Consider the following 12,500-nt stretch of genomic DNA (forward strand, 5'->3'; position numbering starts at 1 on the left):
CAGATGTTAAATGGTGATGATGATGATGATGATGACGATTATGATGACGATGATGATGATGATGATCTTTGTTTTAATAATATAATAAAAATAGGGTGCTAGTAGAGTATATGGTCTACCACAGTGTCAAACAGGATTATTTATCTTATTTTTCACATATTTCAGAAATAAAAAAAACTTCAGATATTTCAGAGATCACTTTTTTTTCAGAATCATAGTTTTAGCATCTAACCATGGTCACTCAGTGGCCTGTGAGTGTGCTCCAGTCACTGGACCCTCATAATGTCGTTGATGGTTCACTGTCAGATGGTGATGACCTATGGCATTTAAATTATTATAAGCGGGCTGCTCATCTGAATGAATTAGTGAACCTTTTTCACATTCTCTTTCAATAATTGGGATCAGACTGTTCCCGTCATGCCCTTGACAGTCTAAGCCTTGCTTGAGACTGAAAACCCACTACCGGTCAATTCTATGTCCATGGTTCCTGTTGTTTCATTGTTCTACATCACTGCCTTCGAAGAGAGAAGCATTGTCGCCATTCAGCAATCTTCCGCAATTATAATTTTGTCAATCAGCAAAACGGTGACCTTTGAGCTATAATTTTCATATTGGGAATGAGATGGAAGTCCGCAGGTGCTAAATCTGGTGACTAAGATGGGTGCAGAAATGACACCATGTTGTTTTGTTTTTGGTGAGAAACTCATGAATGAGGAGAGCTCTGCAACAGGGTGCATCGCTGGTGTGATGAATCCAATTCTTTGCACTCCACAATTTCAATCATTTTTGACAAATGTCCTCCCTGAAATGCCTTCAAAAGGTCACAGTAGAACTTATGATTGATGGTCTGGCTCTGGGAGATGAACTCTCGATGCACACTACCATGGATGTTGGAAAAAATTGTGAACATACTCTTGACATAAGACATGAAATACCATTAAAAAAAAAAACATTTGGATAATAGCCAAGTTGTTATATGAACCATCAATAATTAATGAAACATAATGAATAGCAGCAACTTCAAAGTCTTTCACATATTAAGTGCTTATACACACACACACAGACCCCCCTACACACACAAACACAATGTTTTTGCGTTATAATAAAAACAGTTTTTCATTAAATTGAAGGATTATTCAATACATTTGGTGAGGAACAAATCTGTTATTCTTCAATAAAAGTAGTTTTGACAGTGACTTCGAAGTTTTGACCAGCTAAGCTATCATCAGACAGGCCAATGATGGTGAAAGTGGCCAAAATGTCAAAGTCACTGTTAATAATATTCCTGTTAAAGAATAATATATACATGTTGTGTGTGTATACATATATATATATATATATATATATTATATATAATATATATATAAATTAATAAATAAAACATATGCATGTATACATACCATATGTACGCACCACCTCTACATGTATATATACACGCATATATGGGTACAGGACACCAAAAACATTGAACACACTGAGAAACGAAACATAAACAGAAAACCAAGGAACTGGACATTTTTTTTTTAACAGTAATATTATTAACAGTGACTTTGACATTTTTCTTAAACAACGAAAAAATAGAGTACAGGACAAATAACACAAGGAAACTTCCCCTTCTTCAGTTGCCATGGTTTCATCTACTCTGCGTTTCAAAGAAACTTTCCTTCCCGCGAAAAGCAAATTAAATAAAATTTGAGATCTTTTTGCAGAGGGGTAAAAATGGTAACAAAAACAGGACAGTAACGACAGTACAAAATATAAGCAGTAAAAGACAGGACAAGGAGAATAACAAGACAAGAAGGGCTGTTAAGCCGAACGAGAAAAAGTATTACGAACGCTATCTTTGAGAACGACGAAGGAGCAACAGAAAATGCCATCCTCACTTCAAGGCATTTTCTGTTGCTCCTTCGCATTTTCTGTTGCTCCTATATTTCTGCCAAAGGTGGTCCTACCCCATACTAATATAGATTTATTTGAAATTTTAAGGTGTTTCCATTATTTTGTCCAACCCCTGTATATATATATATATATATATAGACAGACAGATAGATAAATAGATAGATAGATAGATAGATACATATATAATATTAGGGAGTATAACTCCAAACTTAAAGGGGAAAATTCAATTTAGTATCAATCAAATTTCACAATATAAGTATATAATATATATAAATTAGAGAAAAACCACTATTATGCAGTTCAAATAATGATAGACATAACCAAATGGTAAAGAAAAAATAAAATATATCATAAAAACATATAACTAGATCACAAAAAGTACAAAAAATGAATAAACAATATAAAGTAAAAAGACTATGTAAGTTTTTTCTTATCATTTGGTTTATGTCTATCATTGTTTGGATTACATAATAGTAGTTTTTCTCAAATTTATATATATATATATATAATAATAAATATTAGGGAATAATCCAAATTTACAGGGAAAAATCAGATTTAGGGTTGAATCCAATTTTATAGTAAAATATTATATAATATTAATTAGAGACAAAACCACTATTTGCAAATCAAACAAAGAAAGACTTAATCTAATACATAAAAAAATTTAATATAAAGTAAATAAATAAAATTTTATTTTATTTATTTTATTTACTTATATTAATTTTTAATGTATTGGATAAGTCTTTCTTTGTTGATTTGCAAAAATAGTGGTTTTGTCTCTAATTAATATTATATATAATATATATATATATATATATATATATATATATATATATATATATCTATATATAATAATATTTATTAATAAGAGAGAGAGAGAGAGTTCTTTCATTACCCATCTACCAAATCCAGTCATAAGGCTTTGCTTGATCTGAGGCTAATACTTGCTCAAGGTGTGTCACACAGTAGAACTGAACCTAGAAACCATGTGGTTGGGAAGCAAACTTCTTACTGCACTGCCATGCCTGCATGCACAAACACACACACACACACACGTATATTATATATATATATATATATATATATATATATATAATATACACACACACACACACACACACAACACACACCACACACATATATATATATATATATATGTATGTATTGGTATGAATGTATATTCCAATGTATATTCATACAACTACACAACAATTGAAATGGGAAATGGAAACAACAGCAAAGCTTATTGAAATCCTGGACACTTCTCATCAGCCATGGAAACAAGAATCAGTTTAGTTTCTCCATGGTTAAAATCTAAAGACTTTTACCCTTTAGCATTCAAATTACTACCAACTGTAATATTTATTTATCTACATTGCTTTGAATTTAATCACGGATTATCTCATGAATTTGAGATTTCTATCGTGTTATTGTCTATTTTTAGCATGACATTATAAGGTAGGTATGAAAGGCCTGATCTGGCTAGTCTGAATATGAAACAGTTAGAATATTTGGGTCTGATGTGGCAGGTTCGAGCACCAAATGGTTAAATTCCACGATACAACTCTGTTTGGTTGCACCAGTGATAGTTAATGTCACTGAGATATTGACATTACAAAAAAATAAATATATAGATGTTGTTTTCTGCTGTGACTGCGAAGACCCGACAAATAATGTGAATTTATGGCTGTTTCTTGCACCAGTTTCACATAGCAGCCCCAGCCTATCCAAAGTACCTTGGATCACAGAATGGCCTGCTGTGCTTACCTTAGATCTTAGGGTGATCCGGTGTGCTTGAGGAGACCTATTGAGTCAAGTACATCAACATCAAAATAAAAAATCAAATGTGGGAGTGCTATGATCTCAAGTGTCTTCTACTATAGCTTTGGGCTGACTATTTATGTGCCAGTGGCACATAAAAAGTACCATCCGAACGTGGCTGATGCCAGCGCCACCTTGACTGGCTTCCGTGCCGGTGGCACATAAAAAGCACCAACCAAATCATGGCTGCTGCCAGCTTCCCCTGGTACCTGTGCTGGTGGCACGTAAAAAGCACCCACTACACTCACAGAGTGGTTGGCGTTAGGAAGGGCATCCAGCTGTAGAAACACTGCCAGATCAGACTGGAACCTGGTGCAGCCTCCTGGCTTCCCAGACCCCGGTCAAACCGTCCAACCCATGCTAGCATGGAAAACGGATGTTAAACTATGATGATGATGATGATGATGATGATTGTATGTCTGTTTCTCTGTCTGTCTGTCTGTGCTTATATTTATGATATTCATGAGGATGTATATAGATGAAATCATTAATAGACAAAGAAATATGAGCCTGGGGAATAAACAAAGATTATATGTGATTAATATAATTTGGCAATTAAAACAAAAGTACTTGCTTATTATTGAATGTGTTTACCCAATAAACAAGCTGGCTAATTATTATATACTTCTTGTCTCCATAATGACTTTACATTGATTTAAAGGGATTGGCAAAACATAACAGTTGCACGTTCATTTGGTCAGTGTTTTTAAAATGTATCAGGCTTGGCTGTGTGGTTAAAACTTTTGCTTTCCAATCACATGGTTACAGGTTCAGGCCCACTGTATGACACCATGGTAAATATCTTCTGCTATAGCCAATGGCTGACCAAGGTTTGTGAATGAATATGTGCATGTGTGAGTGGCTGTGTGGTAAGAAGCTTGCTTACCAACCACATGGTTCTGGGTTCAGTCTCACTGCGTGGCACCTTGGACAAGTGTCTTCGACTATAGCTTTGGGCTGACCAAAGCTTTGTGAGTGGATTTGGTAGATGGAAACTGAAAGAAGCTCGCCGTATATATGTAAAGAGTATACACACACAGACACACACAGATAAAAATGCACACACACAAATACATACTGGCATATATACACACACTCACATACATACACCCATAGACACACTCTTGATGGATGTCAGCTTGTAAATGAGTATGACCTTTACAAAGCCTGAGCAAAATTCTAGATTCAATACACAACACCTCATAGAATCTTTGCACCCATTGACATTATCCAGAGACAAGCCAAAGCAAGTGCCAATATGGGCTGCAGGCTCAGGAATGTGGGAGTGCTATGATCTCAAGTGCAAACAAAAGATCCTGGAAGTGTCCTATGCCATTTCCTGCATATCTGAATGATATCAGAGCGACCTCTCTCCAAGAGACATGCACTAAAAGCTGATGGGTGCCTTATTCCTGGTGATTTTCGAACATGCTGGACACCAACCTATTCTTTTTGAGGGCCTGTGCTTTTGGTAGATAGGTGTTGAACCTATATATATGTGTGTGTGTGTGTGTGTGTGTGTGTGTGTGCGCGCACGTGTGCATATGCACATGTATCTGTGTTTGTCCCCCCCCCCTTACAGTCACTTGACAACCAGTGTTGGTGTGTTTACGTCCCCTGTAACTTAGGGCATGGCAAAAGAGACTGATAGAATAAGTACTAGGCTTACAAAGAATAAGTCCTGGGGTCAATTTCTTCAACTAAAAGTGGTGCTCCAGCATGGCCACAGTCAAATGACTGAAACAAATAGAAGAATTAAAGAATAAACTGATAGCCTTGGGCCTAAAGTAGAAACAAGTATTATCATACTAGGGTTCTTTAGGGGCTGTGGCTGCCCATATTCCAGACCCTTTTTGGGATCTGTGAAATTTCAAAATTGATTTGACAAATTGTTGTATTTTCTGGCATACAATTCTTTATTCTTTTACTAGTTTTAGTCATTTGACTGCAGCCATGCTGGAGCGCCACCTTTGGTTGAACTATTCAACCCCAGGACTTATTTTTTGTAAACCTAGTACTTATTCTAATGGTCTCTTTTGTCGCACCTCTAAGTTACAGGGATGTGAACACACCAACATTGGATGTCAAGCGATGGTCGAGAGACAAATGCAGACTCACAAACAACCACACGCACACACACACACACACACACACACACAAACACACAAACACACACACACACGCACAACGGCTTCTTTCAGTTGAAATTTTCAAACCAAAATTTATACTTTAAAGCCAAAGAAGGTAGATTGACTTATAATCGAAGATGATTTTGGAGGAGCAAAAATTCCATGTGAAATGTAGCAAGGTTTGCAAGGATAATGACATGTTTGAATGATTACTCTACATGTTTACATTATATACAACTTTGACTTGTATACCGGGAAATACAGTATCATCTTTTATCCATTACTTGCTTGAGTCATTAGACTGCAGCCACCCTGGGGAACCACCTTGAGATTTTGGTCGAATGAATTGACCCCAGTGTATATTGTATTTTTTTAGAAGCCTGTTACTTCTTCTATTGGTCTCTTTTGCTGAACTGCTAAGTTACAGAATGTAAACACACCAGCATTAGTTGCCAAGCAGTTGTGGGAGACAAACACAGACACAAAGACACACACACACACACACACACAGATGTGCTACAGGCTTCTTTCTGTTTCCATCTACCAGATTTACTCACAAAGCTTTGTGTTAGTCGAGGCTGTACCAGAAGACACTTGCCCAAGGTGGCAGGCAGTGGGTCTGAACTTGGAACCATGTGGGCTAGAACAAGCTTTTTACCATACAACCATGCCTGTGCCTAATAAAAATTATATTGGATTTAAACTTTTTAACTTTCTCCAACACCATAGCAAAAAAAAAAAAAAGAATTATATGGATACAAACTCCATTATTATTATTCTTTTTTTTTTCCATTTATAAAGAATGGTGAGAAACACAAACGCTTTTGCTTATATTCCCCACCTAAAATATAAGCTTTGGCTTATATTTTGGGTGGGGATTTGTGTGTGGACCTGGTATTTGCCAGTTTGTAAAACCGCTGGTTATTTGATTGACTGAATGCTTTTGAGCAAAAGCTGGGTCAAATGGCTGAGGGTGTTTCATATCATATACATCATATATTAAAGTTGATTCAATTGAAAGTCAGTTAAGATGTGACCTTGTACCAGATTTAGAAAGTAGATATTATTTTGATTAGCATTACTATGTTACAGAAACAAAGAGATTTCAGTTTATTTGCATCACATTCTAGCCAATAAAAGTGTTTTAATTCTTTTCCAGTCGCTTTTTTTAACTGCTGTTAAATTGTGGTGGGTAAAAACAAATTACTCTTTTCTTTTTCCTTTCATTCTGTCATTAAACTGTGATTTCTGAGTCTAAGCTGTGCCAGCCATTAACATGTCTGTGCATGTATGTGCATGCATGGACATGTGTGTGTGTGTATATATACATACATATCTTTTATCTTTTACTTGCTTCAGTTGTAGGACAACACCTTGAAGAATTTTTAGTTGAATGAATTGACCCCAGAGCTTATTTTTTAAAAGCCTGGTACTTTTTCTATGGGTCTCTTTTGCCAAGCCACTTAATTATGGGGGATGCAAACACTTGACAACAAGCATTGGCAGGAGACAGTGACAAAAAGACACACACACATACATACATATATATATATGACAAGCTTCTTTCAGTTTCTATCTACCAAATCCACTCTCACGGCTTTGGCTAGCCCAAGGCTATAGTAGAAGACACTTGTCCAAGGTAACATGCAGCAGGATTGAGCCTAGAACCATGTGGTTGGGAAGCAAGCTTCGTACCACACAGCCATGCCTGCACCTACATCTGAATACATATACGGTGACACCTTGCAGTACGAGTTTGATTTGTTCCATAACCAAGCTCATTTTACGATTTAGTTATTGTACAACTCAATTTTCCCCACTGAAATTAACTAAAATATAATTAATCCATTTCAGCCCTACAAAATTACTAAAACATAATTTTTTATGAGTTGTAAACCAGAAAAGGTATAGTTGCAAGTAAAATGGCAATTATAAAAAAGAGAATGCAAAAGAAATATATGTAAACTGGTTTGATTAACTGAATTACCTTAAAGATGGGATGAGTCGTGTACTCATACTGCGGATTTCCACTCATACTTCAAGACAAAATTTCACATGAGTCTAGGCTCATACAGCAACTTATTTGTACAATGGTGCACTTGTACAGTGAGGTTCTACTGTATTTCAATGTTTCAGTCTTGCTGACATCAAGACAAACATTTTAAACTGTTTGACATGATAATTACATAATTAATTAGAGCGTTACCCCTCATATGACTTTGGTAACTTTGGAAGTACACTTTTACCACCTAAGCCATCTTTAATGACTAGTGACAGACCTTTGGTGATATATTCTGCTTAAGAGGACCCGTCAAGCCAAGTGCACCCGTGCTGAAGGCACATAAAAAAAAAATCAACATTTGAACGTTGGGTCTCATGGAGGCAAAATGGCTGAGTACCTTTTGAGTGTTGGGCCTCATGGAGGCACAGTGACTGAGTTCCTTTTGAGTGTTGGGCCTCATGGAGGCAAAATGGCTGAGTACCTTTTGAGTGTTGGGCCTCATGGAGGCATAGTGACTGAGTTCCGTTTTGAGAATTGGGCTGCATGGAGGCAAAGTGGCTGAGTACTTTTCAAGTGTTGGGCCTCATGGAGGTGAAGTGGTTGAGTTCCTTTTGAGCTAGGGTTTGTTCTCTGTGCATTCAATAAATGTTTTTGATGTTTTTATGAGTGAGGATTGACTGGTTACTTATTTGTGGTGAGAGGCAAGGATGTTATGTTCATGGTATGAGCTAGAAGTATATTAAAGACAAAGAAACTCTTTTAAACACAGGTCATTTGGAAACCAAAAATCCTGTTTGTCTATCTTGTTGGGAACCATCTCAAACCTCTGCTGCATGCATGTATGCATGTGCTGCATGTGACACATTTTTTGCCTCCTCAACACAAATTCTTGCATGTTTTTGCTTTTATAACCTCCATTAAGTGGTAACAACCAGAACATGATAGAAAGTCTTTTAATATGGGGTGATAATTCTATAAACTCTTTGGTTAGTACCCAAGACATGCCACATGATCTAAGTATGGTCCAAACCTAGTTACTAAAGATGTAAGGTTTCAATTCTAGGTTTTGCTACTGTTTTATAGAATTGTATAAACCAAAGATGACATGGTCAATGAACCATGGATCGTTTATGCAATATTTAGTCAGCAGCGACTTCTGTTTCTAGATGGAGTGGATCATAAAGTTTTAAGTGTGTTAGCTGATGATAAAAGCTTAGTGTCCTTGAAAGGATACAAGTTTCCTCTTGTTATGAGAATCGGATTGCATCCAAAAAACCCAAGTGAACTGAAGAAATCATTCTGGAAGTTCTGATACAATCAAATGTTTAGAATCACAGAAATATTCTTTGTAAATAATATAGGAGCAAAAATTATGGAAACATTCAAAGTAATGTATACATGTGTATGTATGTTTGTGTGTGTGGGGAGCGTATATGTGTATGGGTACATATGTACTTGTGTGTTTGAGTGTGACTGTACTTGTGTGGATGTGTGTGTTTGTGTGTGTGTGTGTGTGTTTGTGTGTGTGCATGCATATGTGCACACATGTGATTTCAGATGTTAAGAAATAATAAAGAATAATTTTTGGATAAAATTCAGAATTATCCATGAGAAGCAATTTTGCTACAGAATGGAAAATGTTATTTTTAGAAAGCTTATATCTATATCTATATGTATATATATGTATGTATTATATATAATATATATATACTATATATATTATATATAATATATTATATATATATATATATATATAATTAATATATATATATATATATATATGTATGTGTGTATATATATATATACATACCTATACATACATATCATGCATATATAAACATATATATGTATATACATATATATATATACATACATATACAAATATACATACATACATACATACATAATACATACAATACAAAATACATACATACATCATACATACATACATCATACATACATCATACACACATAAAATGATAGGAAATACAAAATAAGTAAATAGCTCAATAAATGAAGTTGAAATTGTAAAAATGAACAAAAAAAAAAAAGATTAATGAGATTAGAGAGAAAAGTAAAGATAGAAAAAATTAATTAGATGAATTGTTGAGAGACTTAGGGAAATAAAAGGCAATGCTGAACCTTTTTTCAAACAAATGTAGGAATTTATTCATTTTCTTATCCTCTAATCTGTTTTCTTTCTTCTAAACTGCTTCCACCATCTTTAATGTGTTAATTACAATAAATATAAATAAATTAATGAAAATGAATAAATAAAATAAAATAAAATAAAATGAATGGAAGAATTGTTTGATAATGTTTTCTGTAAATATGAAGCTATAAGCCTCCGAGGGAGTTTTTACATGGCTGCTTAATCTTCTAGAAATAGAAACCAAATCTTCCTCTTATCATACCCTACAGTTTTAAACAAGTAAAAGACGTAAGATAATGTAACCTTATATATTCCACCCCTAAAATAAACGGGATATCCATCACTGCCTTTCATCATAAATCTGATTGATCGGGACCAACAACAGTATACCAGATGTTTCACAGCAGCCTTTGATAAAATGCAAGATTAAGGAGAGATAAACAGAAATCAATAGAAATACACTTGAAGAAATTTCCTTATAAGAAATCATTGAAAGTTGCACTAAAAAAACATCAATTAAAATAAGAATTAATTAATTATTATCTGTTAGAGTTTGAAGTCACTGTTGTTGTTTTTTATGAATATTATCAGAGAAAATACATTGGAAAGTTGTCTTTAGAGTTTTATAAGATGAAAACAAAAACAGTTATTATGTGTACTTAGATCAAACAATTATTGATAGAGATAAGTCATAAGTATCACAATTTTAGGTTTAATATCATTAAGGAGAAAGTACATACATAATTGCTTGGTAGAGAGAAATAAAATAACTTTTGAGAGTTCTTCTTGAGTACAGCAAGGCACCAGATATCTTGCTCCTTTTTCATCTCCTCTGTAATTGTTAATAATAGATGCACGCACATCCAACGATCCATACACACACACACACACACACACACACACACACACACATACACACACACAGAGGTATATCATGAAATTTGCGGGACCTTTGGTTCAATTTCCATGCTGGAATACTCATTTTGCCATAACATAAGAGGTAACATAATCATAATTCTGTGTAAATTCTTTGAAGACTGCTGCCTTAGCAAAGGCAGAGCTATTGTTTTTAGTCATGTTTGTTTGTGGACAAGATATCTCAAGGACCGCAAGATGGATGTTTGGCCTCATGACTGGCATGAACTGATTAGATTTTGGGATTGATCCAGTAACAGACAAGGATTCTGGATTATTCTTTGTGTCATTTTACTTCAGTTTTGAGAGTGGTCGGGTTCATTTTTAGTATTCTCATTTGTGAGAGCAGTCGAGTTTATTTCAGATATTCCTATTTTAAGAATTATCTCTGGCTATCATTAAGGAGAAAGTACATACATAATTGCTTGGTAGAGAGAAATAAAATGACTTTTGAGAGTTCTTCTTGAGTACAGCAAAGCACCAGATATCTTGCTCCTTTGTCATCTCCTCTGTAAAGTCCAGCATCCTGAGATTGGCCTTCAGCACTTCATCTGATGCTGTACTGGATCTCCATCTCCCATGAATTCCATCCACTCTGAGTGATTGGGACTTCTTTATGGAGCTGTTCAACAACCATCCACATCACATGACCAAACCAGTTCAGTCTTCTCTTTTGCACACTACATCTAGCTCTTGTAAATTTTAATCCCCTTCCAGCTCCATATAGACCCCTTTTTACATAAAAATCCAATTTGTATCAACGTTCCCCTTCTTCATTTTATAGATTAAACAGATATACCCGGCCTTGCTCGGAATTAAAATTTTTATTATTGTTTTATTTGTTTTGGTATTATAACCCAATTTCATTCAGGTCTACACAGGCCACATTTTAAAAGATGAGGAATTTGCCCTAGAGGCCATGCCTTTCAATTGAGCAAACTCAAAGTTGCCATGCAAACTCGCTAGCACTTTAAAATAGGTGTGCATATTTTCAGCTCAATCTGGACCACATATGCACACACAATATATATATATATACATACGCATTAAATTCTACATATATACGCATTATATATACATGTTTACATATATATATATATACACACACACATATATTAAATATATACACTTTATATATATACACACATATATATATGTAGACACATTATATATATATATTTATATACATACAAATATATATAAATTAAGACAATATATCTGATTGTGCAATGGTGGTAGGCGATAATGATTCACCATTCTAAAAGACCTGTGGTGGGAATATTTAAACTTTTGCGGCTGTCAACGCGTTCTTTCAATTGATACAGACAGATATACAGTGAGAGAGGTGGTGGAAGAAAGAGTGACAGAGAGATGGCAAAGCTGTCAAACGTCGTTATAGAGAAAAAGTGGCGGGAAGGAAGGAAAGAAAGAGATGGAGGAAGACAGCTGATATGCAAAAGAGAGAAACGAGAAACACTTGTTCAAAGTGTGGGGTTTGTTACCCTAGTAAAACCACAGCTTTTAAGATAAGGGTTTCTAACCTAGTCACTCCCTTCCTCACCTCTTTTTACATGTCCCTGTA

General features: G+C 34.9%; 1 protein-coding gene across 1 annotated transcript in view; it reads left to right on the top strand.

The window, feature by feature from the left end:
• The window catches only part of LOC115222752 (F-box/LRR-repeat protein 2), a 180,224-nt gene extending 171,061 nt beyond the window's left edge, over positions 1-9,163 (top strand). Inside the window, exons 8-9 of the mRNA XM_036499867.1 lie at positions 8,774-8,868; positions 8,952-9,163. Coding sequence (XP_036355760.1) covers positions 8,774-8,868; positions 8,952-9,163 — 307 coding nt within the window. The remainder of the gene's footprint in view (positions 1-8,773; positions 8,869-8,951) is intronic.
• The last annotated feature ends 3,337 nt before the right edge of the window (positions 9,164-12,500 follow it).

The sequence above is a fragment of the Octopus sinensis genome, linkage group LG2, assembly GCF_006345805.1.
Source record: "Octopus sinensis linkage group LG2, ASM634580v1, whole genome shotgun sequence".
NCBI lineage: Eukaryota > Metazoa > Mollusca > Cephalopoda > Octopoda > Octopodidae > Octopus > Octopus sinensis.